This window comes from Carettochelys insculpta, chromosome 17 (assembly GCF_033958435.1).
Source record: "Carettochelys insculpta isolate YL-2023 chromosome 17, ASM3395843v1, whole genome shotgun sequence".
Taxonomy (NCBI): domain Eukaryota; kingdom Metazoa; phylum Chordata; order Testudines; family Carettochelyidae; genus Carettochelys; species Carettochelys insculpta.
The window spans coordinates 31,653,889-31,669,618 of NC_134153.1; the positions used below are offsets into that span (position 1 = coordinate 31,653,889).

General features: G+C 54.2%; 1 protein-coding gene across 12 annotated transcripts in view; it reads right to left on the minus strand.

Annotated features, from left to right (window-relative positions):
- The window catches only part of CHD6 (chromodomain helicase DNA binding protein 6), a 209,956-nt gene that overhangs the window by 60,653 nt on the left and 133,573 nt on the right, over positions 1–15,730 (minus strand). For all 12 annotated transcript variants that reach the window (XR_012647850.1, XM_075011571.1, XM_075011572.1 and 9 more), the window contains 9 exons: positions 13,685–13,928; positions 11,586–11,762; positions 9,677–9,820; positions 8,139–8,394; positions 7,570–7,780; positions 5,588–5,783; positions 4,794–4,958; positions 3,570–3,749; positions 2,124–2,234 (listed from right to left, as the gene is read on the minus strand). Coding sequence is in view for 11 of the 12 variants with exons in the window: in XM_075011571.1 (XP_074867672.1) it covers positions 2,124–2,234; positions 3,570–3,749; positions 4,794–4,958; positions 5,588–5,783; positions 7,570–7,780; positions 8,139–8,394; positions 9,677–9,820; positions 11,586–11,762; positions 13,685–13,928 (1,684 nt within the window). In the remaining variant the exon portion in view is untranslated. The remainder of the gene's footprint in view (positions 1–2,123; positions 2,235–3,569; positions 3,750–4,793; positions 4,959–5,587; positions 5,784–7,569; positions 7,781–8,138; positions 8,395–9,676; positions 9,821–11,585; positions 11,763–13,684; positions 13,929–15,730) is intronic.

Consider the following 15,730-nt stretch of genomic DNA (forward strand, 5'->3'; position numbering starts at 1 on the left):
ACAGAAAGCACAATAAGGACTTGCCAGACACCCACCACATCTGCAAGAGATGCAGCATGTGGGTCTTTATAGTCACAGTAGACGCTGTAAATGAAGTCCTCAATTGAAACTTTAAAGGGCGCAATCCATAGTCTATGCAGACTGAAGGATGCCTACTACTACATTCATGCTGGAAGGGCATAATGAATGGAGTTCCACAGGGATCAGTTCTTGGACCAGCTCTGTTTAATATCTTCATCAGGGATTTAGATAATGGCAGAGAATATGCTTATAAAAGTCCGCAGATGATACCAAGCTGGGAGGTGTTGCTAGTGCTTTGGAGGACAGGGCCAGAATTCAAAATGATCTGACACACTGGAGAGACGGTCTTAGGTAAAAGGATGAAATTCAGTAAGGTAAGGTACTCCATGTAAAGTACTCCACTTATGAAACTTACACAACCAGTTGCACACGTACAAAATGAGAAATGACTCCCTAAAGAAGGAGTGCTGCAGAAAGGGATCTAGGCACCATAGTGGACCACAACGTAAATATGAGTCAACATTGTAACACTATTAAAAAAAGGCAAACATCATCCTGGGATGCATTAGCAGAAGTGTTGTGAGCAAGACATGAAAAGTAATTCTTCTGCTTTAGTCCACACTGATTAGGCCTTCCCTGGAGTACTATGTCCAGTTCTGGGCATCACATTTCAGGAAAGATGTGGACAAACTGGAGAAAGTCCAGAGAAAATCAACAAAAATAATGAAATGTCTATAAAACATGACCTATGAGGGCAGACTGACAGAATTGAGTTTGTTTAGTATGGAAAAGAGAAGACTGAGAGGAGACATAACAACAGTTTTCCAGTATCTAAAAGGTTGTTACAAGGAGGTGAAAAATTATTCTCCTTAACTTCTTAGGATAGGACACCCAGCACTGGGTTTAAATTACAGCAAGGGAGATTTAGGCTGGACATTAGGAAAAACCTGCTGTCAGGGTGGTTAAACACTGGAATAAGTTGCCTAGGGAGGTTGTGCAATCCCCATCATTTGAGATTTCTAAGAGCAGGTTAGACAAACACCTGCCAGGAACATAGGTGCTGGAACTTAGGGTGCAGAGGGTGCTGCAGCACCGCATCTTGAAGTGGTTTCCATTATATACAGGGTTTACAATTTGATTCAGTGGCTGTCGGTACCCTCAGCATAAAAATTCTTCCAGCACCCCTGGCCAGGAATAGCCCAGATCAGGGGTCAGCAACCTTTCTGAGGCAGAGGGCCAAAATTTGACCTTTTGACCTCTATGTACGGTCCAGGTGCCAGTGACACTTTTTAAAGTCCATCTGGGGCCCCGTGTTCCTGTGAGTAATACCCTGCGCTCCAGCGGGGGCTCCATGCTCTGGTGGGAGCTCAGCTCTGTGCCACGGACTCTAGCCCCAGCCCATGCCATGGCAGGGTCTCCACAGCAGGGATCCTGTGCCCCGGTGGGGGCCCTGCACTCTGGGCCTAGGCCTGCACCTCAGTGGGGGCTCCACAGTCCAGACCAGGCCCATGCTACAGGCCCGCGCTCCAGCCCTGGTGGGGCTCCCACACTCTGGACCTGGCCCCAAACCCCAGTGGGGGCTCTAGCACTGTGCCGCAGTAGGGAGCGGACACCATGGTAGGGCTGCCACAGCAGAGGTCCTGTGCTCCAGCCCCAGTAGGGGCCTTTGCCCTGTGCTCAGTAGAGGGCCCACGCTCCACGCCAGGCCCCGCAATTCAGCAGGGGCCCTTGCCCATGGACTCCAGATCCAGCCCCAGCCCCGTGACATGGCAGAGGCTCCAGCTCTGTGCTCCCATCCCTTCCACGCTGCACAGGGGAGAACAGGTGGGGCTGCAGCTCCCCCACATGCCACTCTAAGCTGGCTTGCATGTCAAGAGTGGCACAAGCACTGGGGCGGCCGAGCCCTGAGATTCAGATGGTGCTTGGTCCTGCCCTGAGTGTGAGGGACTGGATTTGATGACCTCTAGAGGTCACTTCCAGTTCTAATTATTCTATGAGACTTAAGTACACACATGGCTGCAGGGAGGAGCAGGGAGGAGTGTGTGGATGCACAGAGAAATGTTCATGCATGTGTGGATGCCGGTTTTCAGCCGGTACGCTACCTTTTCATTCTTCGCGTCTGTGTCCAGTTCTGCTATCTTAGCCCACTTCTGCCAGAAGTTGGGGTCATCCAAGGAAATGTCGGTTCTATTCCCTGAAGCGACGAAGCTGGCCTGGGGGTGAAGAAAGAGCTAGTCAATAGTCTGCAACCCACCCTCAATAAACTAGGCAAATACAACTTAGATGGGGCTACTCTCAGGTGGGTGCAGAGCTGGCTGGATAACCATACTCAGAGAGTAGTTATTAATGGTTCCCAAGCCTGCTGGAAAGGTATAACAAGTGGGGTTCTGCAGGGGTCTGTATTGGGACCAGTTCTGTTCAATATCTTCATCAATGATTTAGATACTGGCATAAAAAATATGTTTATTAAGTTTGCAGATGATACCAAGCTGGGAGGGGTTGCAACTGCTTTGGAGGATAAGGTCAAGATTCAAAATGATCTGGACAAATTGGAGAAATGGTCTGAAGTAAACAAGATGGAGTTTAATAATGACAAATGCAAAGTGCTCCACTTAGGAAGGAACAATCAGTTTCACACATACAGAATGGAAAGCGACTGTCTAGGAAGGAGTATGGCAGAAAGGGATCTAGAGGTTATAGTGGAACACAAGCTAAATATGAGTCAGGAGTGTGATGCTGTTGCAAAACAAGCAAATAAGATTCTGGGACACATTAACAGGTGTGTTGTGAGCAAGACATGAGAAGTTATTCTTCCGCTCTCCTTGGTGCTGGTTAGGCCTCAGCTGGAGTAGTGTGTCCAGTTCTGGGCACCGCAGTTCAAGAAAGATGTGGAGAAATTGGACAGGGTCCACAAACGAGCAACAAGAATGATTAAAGGTCTAGAGAATGTGACCTTTGAAGAAAGGCTGAAAGAATTGGGCGTGTTTAGTTTGGAAAAGAGAAGATTGAGGGGGGACATGATAGCGGTTTTCAGGTATCTAATAGGGTGTCATAAGGAGAAGGGAGAAAACTTGTTCTTCTTGGCCTCTGAGGCTAGAACAAGAGGCAATGGGCTTAAACTGCAGCAAGGGAGGTTTAGGTTGGACATTAGGAAAAAGTTCCTAACTGTCAGGGTGGTCAAACAGTGGAATAAATTGCTAAGGGAGGTTGTGGAATCTCCATCTGTGGAGATATTTAAGAAGAGGTTAGACAAATGTCTGTCAGGGATGGTCTAGACAGTACTTGGTTGTGCTGTGAGAGCAGGGGCTGGACTCAGACTGCCCTCAGAGCGCCAGCTTGCCAACTGGTCTGTCCACTGCAATGGGACTTAAGGAAGGAGCAGCTCAACAGGGACAGGGCACAGTTTGCACTGACACACACAGGACAGCTCAGAATGCAACAGGCCAAGCCAAGAGCAGGGTAACAATGCCTGTGTGCCATCTGCCCAGAGCATCCCACCCTTGCCCAATCCCTGTCACACACAGCTCCCCAGGAAGAGGGCACGACACCTTGGCAAAGGTGGAGCCCTTCCCCTCCGACTGGATAGTGATCGTCTGGGTTCTGCGCTGCAGGATCTGATCTATATCTTCCTCGCAGAACTTGGAGCCTTCATCTTCCTCGTCCATTAACGCTCCATATGCTCCTTTCCGTAGCAAGTCCTCAACCTCCATCTTGGAGAGCTGCTGTACCTGCACAAGACACAGTCCACTGAACCGTAGCACAGGCCCAGGGGAGAGCAGCTCCTTCCCCAAGCCAGCCCTGTAAACCAGAAACAACGAACAGCTCCAGAGCCAGGGTGCTAATGAACCACAGTGCCCACCCTTGCAAATGGTGGCTGTGGAGCTATGAGTGGCGCCGGTGAGTGTGGCAGGCTGTCTACAGCTGAACACCCCGAAACACAGCCCATTCCTGACCTGGAGTGGAGAGGGATGGATCTGGGTAAGATCACACAAGCACACAGTGGAAAAGTGAGGCAAAGGGCTCAGGAAAACCACAGCTTCTAGGCTGGCTTCCCCCTGGAATGCCTATTAACGCAGATGCCCTTACGGGCAAGAGACCTGCCAACACACTCCCAGCAGGGCTTTGCAGCTTTCTCTGAACTAGCAAGGACCTTGCCTTCTCAACACTGGTATCTGGCCCTTCTCCTCCTCACATCCTCAGACCTCTTATGGGTTCACACGGGTGGGCTAGATCTTTAAGGTATCTTGTTTGTGATGCCATGGCAACCAGCCACAAGTGTTAACCTCAAGGACCAGGGGACAAGTCACCTTTGGGTGCATTCAGCCCCATCAATGCCGGATTTCAGCACTCAGAAACCCGGGGTAGGCTCAAAACCCAGTCCCTGGCGGACAGTTATCCATCCAAAGCCAGCATGAAAGCTAGTGGGGTCCCAAGTCTCTGCTCAGGGTAAGCCAATGCCTAGATAAGCAAGGCGTAAGGAACAACTGGGCAGGCTCTGGAGCTGGGACAGCAGGGGACTGCAAGTCAGGCCTGAAGAGTGCTGACATCCATGGTGGGAGTGCCTGATCTGCTCTGTGATGGACACAGGTCCTCCTCAGGGGCTACATGAACCCCTGGCTCCACACACTCAGCCATGCTAGGCAGGCAAGTGAGCAGGATCCGTCCGGTGCTCTGGCTGCTCTGCCATAAGCACTGGGGAACGCTACAAGAGGCAGTAGGGGCACAGAGCCCTCCCACAGCCCTCACCCCCGGAGGGCAGACAGGCAGCCTACCCCGTTGGTGCTGCCCTTGCGGTTGATGTCCTGCAGCACGGCCTTGTCCAGGCCCAACTTAAGGCTGGCCTTGTCAAACATCTCGCGCTCGTAGGAGTTCCTGGTGATGAGGCGATAGACCTTCACCGCCTTGCTCTGCCCGATCCGGTGGCAGCGTGCCTGAGCCTGTGACAGCACAGGCCAGTGTCAAGTAAGGTACGCAGGCAGCACAGGCATGGCTCTACTGAAGCAGCCAGTACAATAGCTCTGTGGCACAATGGGCAGAGCCCAGCCCCCAGCCCCGCCCAGAAAACAACAGGCAGAGCCCGGCCTCTGCCCCCACGAAGTGTCCTAGCATGGACCTGCCCCAAGGAGCCGCCTTGGCTTGCCAGGCTCAGGGTAGTGAGCATCGTGGACATCACTGGGATCTGGACTCAGACCCCCAGCTGCCCTCCCCTGGGGCTTCCACTTCCTGCAGGGTAGGCTGTGCTGAAGCAGGGAGCTCTCAGCAACCAGCTCTGCATTTCCCCAAGCACAGGCAACGCTGGAGCAGGCATCCAAGGGAGGAAAGGTTCTGCCCTGCTCCTGAGCCCCCAGCACAGCTGTTTCTTACTGTGCAGCACTTCCAGCATCACTCCACTTTGACTGCTTGGGCTGGCATTCTTTAACTGACCCAATGGACGGTGATCTCATCCCATGGTCACACTGGCTGCCCCCAGTGATGTGCAGGGGCCTGTCCTGTGGTCCCATTTGCTGGCATGCAACTCCTCTGCTCTAATCAGCACCAAGGCCATCACAGCCCTGCTCTGCAATACCTGGAGGTCGTTCTGTGGGTTCCAGTCAGAATCAAAGATGATGCAGGTGTCGGCAGCTGTGAGGTTAATGCCCAGGCCTCCTGCTCTGGTGCACAAGAGGAAGACAAAGCGGTCTGAATCTGGTTTGCAGAAGCGATCAATGGCAGCCTGGCGCAGGTTCCCACGCACCCGCCCATCGATGCGCTCATAGGTGTACCTGTCAGACAGGGACAGGATACCACCAGGTCAGCACACAGCCAGCACCATGTGGAGCACAGCATCCCGACTCTGCAGAGCCCACTCCCAGAGCTGCGGGGCGCCAGCTGCCAGAATCAGAGCTGCTCTGGCACCTCCAGCACACACAGTCCATGCAGTCTCCAGGGCTCTGGATCCCCTGCTGCTGGGTCCAAGGGCAGCAAGACTGAACAACAAGGGGCCCAAGGGCTGTGCAGTACCCCAGAGTGGGAAGGCCATTCTGAACTCCTGGCTCTTCCACTCTGGAGCTGAGATGGGGCCAGGGGCAGTTCCCCACCAGAAATGCATGCAGAGGCCCGTGCTTCTCAGAGCCTTGCGCCTGCATTCCCAGGAAGCAAGCAGGAGCCACACTAAACAGAAGGGGCCATGGACCTGGCCAATAGACCTTCCCCCTGCTAAGGCCTAGCCCCTCCCTGAGGGCTGCTTGGTAGGGTCCTCCCCCTTCAGACAGGCACTGTGGCCTGCACCTGCCAGCTCCAGCCACAGTGCACAGGAAGTGACTGTGGGTTGGGGACAATGGATGGAGCCTCCTCTCTGAGTGCCCTGCAAACTAACAAGTCCACAGCCTGGGTTTCCCACCAGGAGCCGGACTTCCCCTGTGGTGGCAGGACCGCGCACCAGCATGCCAGCCCAGCACGTCCCCACGGTCCCCATGAGCCATGGGGAAGGGTAATAGCACTGGGGAGACTTGGCTCACAAGTCCCTGTCTCCAGCCAGGCACTCTCAGGAGGGGCCGATAGACAGGCCCTGGCCCGACATCTCTGGGGCACTCCAGAACTCGCCTCATCTCCAGATCTTTGCCTCTGACTTTGTTTCCTGCTTCCAGCCTGGTACCACCTCTGATTTCTGACCCTGGCCTCACTCTGACTCTTGCTAACTGGACCCATCTCTAGCTGGCTACTGTCCCTTATGAGCAGCCCCCAAGCCCGCTATGACAGTCAGACTCCTCACAGTGGGCAAAGCAGGATGGGTGTGGCGGGGGAGTGGGCAGGTGAGGATAAGGGGCAATGCAGGAGGGACTGGAGGAGTCAATCCATATAAACAACAAAGTCTCTAGGCCGTTTTCCTGCCATTTCCTCTGGACCCTTCTCATCTCCCTGTCACAGACGAGCTTCAAACTAATGCTGCAAGGGGGACTAGAAATGGGCAGAGAGGGGAGCCAGGAATAGAGGTCTATGAAGCTACAAGGATAACCAGAATACCTGGGAATGGCCTGGTCACTTGGGCATCACCCCGATTTACCACCAAGCTCTGTGGTCTCCCATATGGCTCTTGCCTAGAGCTCCCCAGCCTATCGAAGGGGAGCTGAGCTGAGTGCTGAGTCAGTGGTGCTGGGGGACACACCAGAGCCTGCCACTCTGCACTCCTCTGCCCAGTGACCCCGGCATCACTAAGTCCCCAAGGGAGCTGCAGGTTGGCACAGAGGGGGAGCCCTGCTGCATGGAGGGGCCAAAGGGCTGGGGAGGGTGAATGCTGTAAGGAGTGAGGCTGCTGAGGACCAAGTCAAAGGCAGAAGGCTGTTGTGACGTGGCTGAAGCTAACTAGGTCCCTCCAACCTCAGATCGCAGAGCTGCATCCAGAGCAGGGCCAGGCCATGCTCACCTGCACTGCGCACGAGGGCAAAGCCTGGGTTTGTTGCTCAGCCCATTCTGCATGGGAAAGGGAGGCCCACAGGGCCCATGCCTGGTGAGTGGCACACAGCAGGGCCGGGGAGAAGGAGAATGCCAGGCTGTGCAGGCTCTACTGACCGTCTCTGAATGAGATAGTCCTCCAGGATGTCCAGGCAGCGCACCATCTGGGAGAAGATCAGCACCTTGTGCCCACCAGCAATCAGCTTGGGCAGCAGCTTGTCAATCAGCACCAGCTTCCCAGCCGCCTGGATCATGGCCTGCAGCTGGAAGTCTAGTGCCTCTGGGCTGTGCGTCTTACGAAAATCTTCCAGGATTTTCTCCTCCGCCCCTGCAAAGAGGAAGGGAAATCAGCCCTGAGCAGGGCTGTGGAGTGCCTGCACTCCCTGGGAACGTTCACTCTAGCCCTTCTCTCCGCTGTCACACAGCACACAGGTAGCAGGCTCCAGCCAGGCCTGACACCCGACCAGATGGTCTCGGAGGCTGTTAAGTGGCCAGGACTACAGAGAGAAATGGGACAATAGCTCAATCATTGACCCTCCAGGCAAGCTACTGAAAAGCACCCACCCTTGGCAGAGCTTGTCACTGACAGGGGGCAGGACTGCGGAAGGACTGGCCCAGTTCATGGTACTCATGAAGCTGGGCATGATGGTGTGTCCTGCTCCCAGTGCCCATTCCCCATGGCTCACCATTGATGAGGTAGGGGTGGTTGCAGCACTTGCGCAGCTCCATCATAGTGTTGATGAGGTTGGGCATGTTGTGCTGGTTGGCCCCCTTGGACAGGAAGGAGAAATTCTTCTCCAGGATGGCCCGGTAGTACTTCTTCTGAATATTGGTCAGCTCCACCTCAATAATGGTCTCCTGCTTGGGCGCCAGGTTCTTCTCCACATCGTCCTTCAGCCGCCGCAGCATCATGGGCTTCAGGATTGACTGCAGCTTCTTCACCTGCCCAGCACAAGTGCAGACACAATGTCCCTCCCTGCCACACGCACAGCAGACAGTGGAGCAATGCAGAGCTCTCCTGGGACAGCCACCACGAGCGAGAGGGGTCTGTGTGTCCCAGCCCCTGCGGGGCCAGGGCAAGCCTGTTCTGCTGACACTAAGAGAGGACTTCTCTAGCTGCCAGCTCTGTAAGCTGTGCTGGGCTCTGAAGGCCAGGCTGGGTGGGGCTGGCCTTGGTTACACCCCCCTGCAGCTCCACTGACTTTACCCAGGCCACAGTGTGACTGCCTGGCCTTGCGCCTGCAGGTCATGAGCACTTTTGCCAGCACACCTGGCTCCCTCCCCAGAGCAGAGCTCTGTTCCAGCTGCAGGTGATCTGAGAGACACTGCTGAGCAGGGCCTGAGTGGATCCTCACTGCACAGTTCATTGCTTCCCTCTGAGCACCCTGTCTACACCCAGCACCTGCCTAACTGAGCCTGTCCATATGCACCAGTGTGATTCTTCCCCATGGACACAAACTCACAGTGTTGCTGGCACAACACAGACAACTGCTCTCAACCAGGCCTCTTGTGTGTGATGGGAAGGCCCAGCGGGATGTGCTTGCCCTGTGGCTGCATGAGCTCAAACCCTCATGCCTGCCCCAATCTGCTGCACAGTGAGGGGTGCACTCTGTAAGCTCCACCCAGCCACTCAAACAGTAGAGAGGGGTGTGCAGAACCAGCTGACTGTGGCAGAACCTGCCCAAAGAGCTCAGGTTTGCTAGGGCACAGCCACTGGCACACTGATTGAGCTGCCCTATGGGCATCTTTACATTTGGGAGTGCTGGGCATGCAGGGGCTATGGCTGCGGGGCACACAGAGGCTGAGGACGCTCTTTGTGGTGTGGTTTAAAGGCACTAGGTTCAGGGGCAGTGGATGTGCTGGGCATGCAGTAGCCTCAAAGTGTGGGAGATGGACGTGATGGGCATATGGGGGCCTGCTGGTGCATGGGAGCTGGGGAGGTGCTGGTCATGCTGGCTGTCTCGGGGCTGGGAGGTGCTGGACATGCAAGGGCTGGGGAGTGCTGGGTACACAGCGGTAATGGGGGTCCAGTGTGGCAGGGCATGCTGGTTGTATGGGGCCCATAGGGTGCTTGACCTCGTCTCCATAGTTCCTGGGCCCCAACCCCACAACAGCTGCAGGTCCTACCCCCTGAGGCTTGGTCCCCCAGTCCCTGCCTCTCTACCCCAAGCCCAACCCCTGGGCCCTGCCACCCCCGAACCTCACCCCTGGGCCCAGCTGGTACCTGCTCCTCTGTCTTCAGGTCTCCAAATTCCTCCAGAAAAGCTGTCTCGGAAGGGAACTGCTGGGGCTCCAGGAAGTTCAGCAGGCTGAAGAGCTCCTCCACGGAGTTCTGCAGGGGCGTCCCAGTCAGCAGCACCTTGTGTTCCTGAGCAGAGAGCAGAGCGAGGGCTCATACACCTGGCATTGCTTGCGCACCCAGAGCCAGAGCAGCCAGTTCACAGGGGCTGGCAGGCTGGCTCCAGGGACACACTTTCTTTTCATGACTTCACTCCTGAGGAGGAGGCCAGGGTAACTGACCACAAAGGCCAAGGTCCAAAAGGCCATCTCTGGCCCATGGCACTGGTACCAATCCGCTGGAGGTCCCAGGCCCGGATGCTGGCCTGGTCAGGGATAATGCCCATGCACTAGAGGGTCCCAGCCTGGCCCTGATTAGCCATCAGGTCACAGTATCAGCAGGGAGGCCAAGGTCAAAGCAGTGCCAGGACAGGTCTGTGGGAAGCTCACTGCCCATAATCTCTAGGAGGAGCTGCTAGGCCATGCCCTGGGCCCCCACAAGAGAGACCATGGCCCAGCAGCCAGATCTGTGATCTGGGAGGCAGAAGATGAGGGTTCTAGTCCCAGCTCCGAGGCTGACTCATCTGGGCCCTGCCCTGGGCTTGCACTGCCCTGCTAAGAGGAGGCCAACAGGAGTGGTCTTGTGGCGGGGTCCATGTCCATACTGTGGCTGGGCAGGGGCAGGGCAGCACTCTGCCTGTCCTTGTTCCTGTAGCAGGAGGCACTGGCACAGAAGAGGCCTGGAACTGAGTGAACCCACTGAGACCCTGGACAGTCGATTATGACCAGCGTGAGGTTGGAGCAAGCTTGCGCTGCTCGCTCAGCGCTGCGTTAAACAAACACACTCCTCCCCAGGCCACTCCCTGCGAGGAGCAGCTCCAAAGGCTGCTGGCTGGGTGCATGGATGAAAGCTGGGGGCGGGCTGCAGGTTTCCAGAGGCACTGTGTCAAGGAGAAGGAGCCAGTGAGCGGGGTGGGGTCAGGGCCAGTTTGAAAGACAAGGACTTGCAGCAGCAGCCCACTAGCCTTATACTACACACACCAGCAGGGTGGCTGTGCACGGAACCCTCTCCCCACACCCCCACATCACAGGGCACCAGAGAGTCAGACTCACGCTTCCATGACCTAGCACAAGCCCTGTGACGAGTGCCTTTCCGCAGGGCAGCAGAGCCTGCTAGCCTGAGCACACCACTGTGTCAGTGGTCCTGGAGAGGGACCATTGGTCCAATATGCACTTGGCCCTGGCAATGGTTGGCACTGATCTGTTTCTCTGCCTGCACCTCACTGCACCACCCCAGCACCGACCGCTATGTGAGCTCAATTAACATCAAGAAAAAAGTCTCTTCTAGAGCACCTTTCATCCCAGAGCACTTGACTTATTGCCACTACACAGTCTTTGCACCATCCACCACTGGAAAGCAGCTGTGCAGAATGCACTGTACCACTGCAAGAAGTGCTGGAGAAGCTTGTGCTGGTTGTGGGAGTGCTGGGAATGGAATTAGCCTCACAGATCTGGTTGTGTACTGAGTTTCATGTCACTGCTCTAAGGGAGCAGATAGCAGTGTTTGCAATGAGCACATGTGGTCTTAACACCCCCTTCCAGCAGCACCTCACGCTGGGTCAGTAGCATCTGATGCTGCCCTGGAAGGGCCCCACTGAGCCCCAGCCAGGCCCACAGCTTAAACTTGGGAAATGGCAGCAAGAGTGGCAAGGCTGAAAGCATCTTCCCAAGGACAGTCATGCCAGCTCGAGGGGAGGGTTCATGCCAGTTCATAGCTCAGCCCTGGCAGTGCCAGGACCAGGCCAAGATGTGGCTAGTCCAGTCCACCCGAGCTCCCGGGAGCAGCCAGTTCTCACCAGAGCCATGAGCTTCAGCCCCTCCAGAAGCTTGCAGTTCCTGTTCTTCAGCCGATGGGCCTCATCGATGACCACACAGCGCCACTGGATCTTCTTCAGCTCTGGACAGTCTGCCAGGATCATCTCAAAGGTGGTGATGACCACCTGGAATTTGAAGATCCCTGGGAGAGGGTTTCCCTGAGGAGACATAAGCCAGGCAGCGCTTTACTCACGGTGAGCAGCGGAATGCCCAGGCAGGAAAGTCCTTTGGGTGGAGCCACATAGCTACCGGGCAGCCAGACCTGATCTGCAGCAGGGGCATCTGTTAACACTCACTGCACCTCATATTCATCCTGGGCGGGGAGGGCTGTAACGCAATTGTGATGCACTTTGTACTAGATGAGTCACGTGAGGTGTCTCTGGAAAAGTCACAATTTGCTGAAGATGTTTTTCTTCTTGCTGTGCATGCACCATTTTTGTATCTAAAGCGCTGAATCTGTGTATCTGTACGTCAAATACAGGTACACCTGAGGACATCATCTGTAGGCTTCCAGTCTAGAGCTGGTTTGGAAGGGCCTATTGAAGGCCCATCAGCTTGGGAAAAGCTTATCCCCCACCTGGTAGGCCTTCCTGAGAATGCTCTCGCCCGCCTGTAAGGAACGGCTACTATGAGTCAGCACAAGCCACATGACACTGGACTCTGTTTGGGTAACTGTATTTTCCCACAAACAGGCCTGAGAACAGAGGTTGGAACAAAGGGCTCCTGACATATGGTAAAGCTGTATAAGATGGGGTGTGACATCAGCAACAGGCCTCACTCCCCACATGAGGACACTCCTGGAAACACCTAAGGAACAAAGACTGAGTGAGGGAGAAGTGCTAGACCCAAGCTAACAGGATTTCTTGCCTGTGTATGGAAACCTGGTGGCCTGCTTGTATTATCAGTCAGGATGAGACATTCTTAATTTACATCCAGTCTATCTCAGATATTGGGCTTAGTTTGTGGTTTTTTTACTTTACTTTCTTTTCATCTTTCTGCTATCCCCGATACTCACTTAAAATCTATTTCTGTAGCTAATAAACTAAAACACTTTCATCTACATCAGTGTGTCCGACTGAAGCGTCTGGAGACAACACTCTTGTGCATTTTTATCTGCAGGCTGACGAAGAGGCAAACTGGGTAATAAATTCGCACTGGTCAGGGTTTTGATCAGGGCAGGATGTACAGCTCTGGGGTTCTAGGCTAGGGGTCTGGGGGGCTGACTGTAGCCTCGCTATTGTTGGTTAATGCAACGGCTGACAGCCTGCATGGAACTGCAGCTGGGTGTGTCCTTGCCCGTGGGAATGCGTGACTGGACTCAGGTTTACAACAGAGGTGGCCAACTGGCAGCTTTTGAGATGCATGCGGCTCTTTGAGTGAAAAAATACAGCTCTTGCCCCAAGGCACATGCCGGGAGTGCTTCTCACTGAGCTGCACATGTGGCCCCCACTTGGAGAGAGAAGTGCATGGCAGCAGCAGCAGTGGCTCCAGTGAGTTGCTGGCATAGGGCTGGGGCGTGGGCCTGGGGGTGCCTGACTCTCAGGAAGGGATGGGGAATTAGGTTACAGCTGAGGACTGGGGGTGCCTGGCTCTGGAGGAGGGGAGGTGGATTGGGTTAGAGATTGTGGGGAACTGGGCCCCCCCCCACGGTTTGCCTGGCTCTATGGAAGGGGGAGAGCACTGCAGCACATATTATATCTCTCTATATATAAATATATAACATATATCTATGGCTACATATAAATATATTATAGATATAGACATAAAATCTAAATCTATCTCTCTACAGAGAGGTTGATATATAGATACATAAAAATAAATATATAAGATGTGGCACTTTACACTCTATTCACAGCTATTTTGGCTCTTCAGCTCTTAACTGGTTGGTCATCCCTGGTCACAGCTGCAAAATGCAAGCGTGAGCCTAGGCTGGTGAGTCACAGGGCTCGGTGGCACCCCAGTTCTGCGAAGCATCTGAGAGGGAACCCCTCACGGTATGCATCCCAGGAGTCACGATAGTGATGGTCAAGGATAAGAGACCAGATGGTCAGTGGCTATGGGGGGCCAGAGGGGCAGGCACCTGCACATCCCTGTACACCATCTCATACTGCTGGATCATCTGCCTGCTGATCTGGCTGCCGTGGTACACGATGGCATTCATCTCCGTCCAGGTGCGGAACTCCCGCTCCCAGTTAGTGATGGTGGAGAGCGGCGCGATGATGAGGAAGGGTCCATGAATGCCCATCAGGAAGATCTCAGAGAGGAAGGTGATTGACTGGATTGTCTTCCCCAGGCCCATCTCATCTGCCAAGATGCAGTTCTTCCTGCGGACACATCACACAGCATGCTGGGGAACTTACAGCCCAGACACAGCCTGCCTGCCATGCCACCACGGGCAGGTAATACCACCTCTCTCAGCTCAGCAGTGCTACAGCGCGAGCACTCGTCTTCCTGGGGCCTTACAGGGCAAATTCAGGGCCCATTAGGCACTATGAGATGCTCACATTAAAGGTGGTCCAGGGTTGGCCACCCAAAATATCTACAAGTTACAGACCCAAGAACAGTGAGAAAATGATCAGACAATTGCTGTGGGTGCACATATAAATCAGGCAAAAGCCTAACCACCTGCATGCTCATTTGCTCCAGCTTTTGGTGCCCTGGGTAAGTAAACAGAACTGTGTTTACTGCTGTCTCTTAAAGATATCTGTGACCCTGCCGCTGGGAGGGGTACATCAGCACGACTAGTACCAATCAACTGCCAAGGGACACACCACAGAGTTCTCATTCTCTGGGGTCTCATCAGCCCCAGGAATGCACCAGCATCTGGCAACCACTTCATGCTATTTGGGAGGAGCCAGTTTCACTGGTATTAAATAAACACGAAGGCAAAACTGCAGAGCAGAGTTCTCCTGGTGCTGTTGACATGCACCCTGACAATAAGGGAAACAATGGCCGTGAGTCTGTGGGAGCAACGGGCCCATCCTCATGGGGGAACTCTGCATCACTGTGCCCATGCAGAATGTGTATCTCTTGTAGATTCTGTCACGGAGGCACTGCAGTTACACGTTTTGTCCACCAAGAGCTATTGTGGTGCCAGAAAAGAGACCAACCTGCTCTGGGCCGAATCAGTCCACCATCACAGAGAGGAAGAGAGAGAGCTTGCCTGCTCACAGGGCAAGTTCAGGAGGGAAGAGATATGAGGTAACAGCCAGAGTGGGACATGTGAGGCTGCTGGGTGGACGGGATCACAGAGACTGGGGTTCCAAAGGGCTAGTGGGGGGCATGGACTGGGCACATGAGCTAGTGGGGTGAGAGGACTGAGCCAAGTGCTGATGGGAGTGGAGGTGCAGGGTCACACAGGGCAGGGGCTGGAGGGATGGCTGTCTAGGGGTGCAGGGATAAATATATATATATATATGGAGATACACATCTCATAGAGCCAGAAGGGACCTCAGGAGGTCATTGAGTCCAGTCCCCTGCCCTCTTGGCAGGACCAAGCACCATCCTTTTTTTTTTTTTGGAACATATTTGCCCCAGATTCCTAAATGGCCCCCTCCAGGACTGGACTCACAACGCTGGGTTTAGCAGAACAAAACTCAAACTACTGAGTTATCCCTCCCCCCATGGGGACTCATGAGAGAGAGGTTGATGGAATAGATGGGAGGAAAAGAAGATGTGCCCCCACTGAATGAGAAGGTCCAGGGATCAGCCAGGGTCTACACGGGAAAGGCTCTCTAGCAACCCTTCTCCATCCCCCGTCATTCTAAGGCCCAAGTGCCACACCTCTCCCACCCACACCCAACAACCCTGAGAGTTCACCCCCAGACTCCTCCCCTGCAACTTCTTCCCTCTCCCTCGGCTCCATTACCCGACTTCCCACTAGCCTTTGCACTGCTTCAATGGGGCACAGGAAATACAACTCTGTATTGTCATTTACATGAATTATTATTCAGACTTCTGTATGAATATGACTAGTAAGGAATCTATTTGCCAAAACACAATCCTCCTAGCTATCCGTATGGTTACAGGCATACTTGCTGGCAGGTATTTTGAAATAGATGACCAAAATAACTGAAACTGGTGTGAGGATATTGTGTTAGTTTGACAATGCAATAAGCAGAATTTT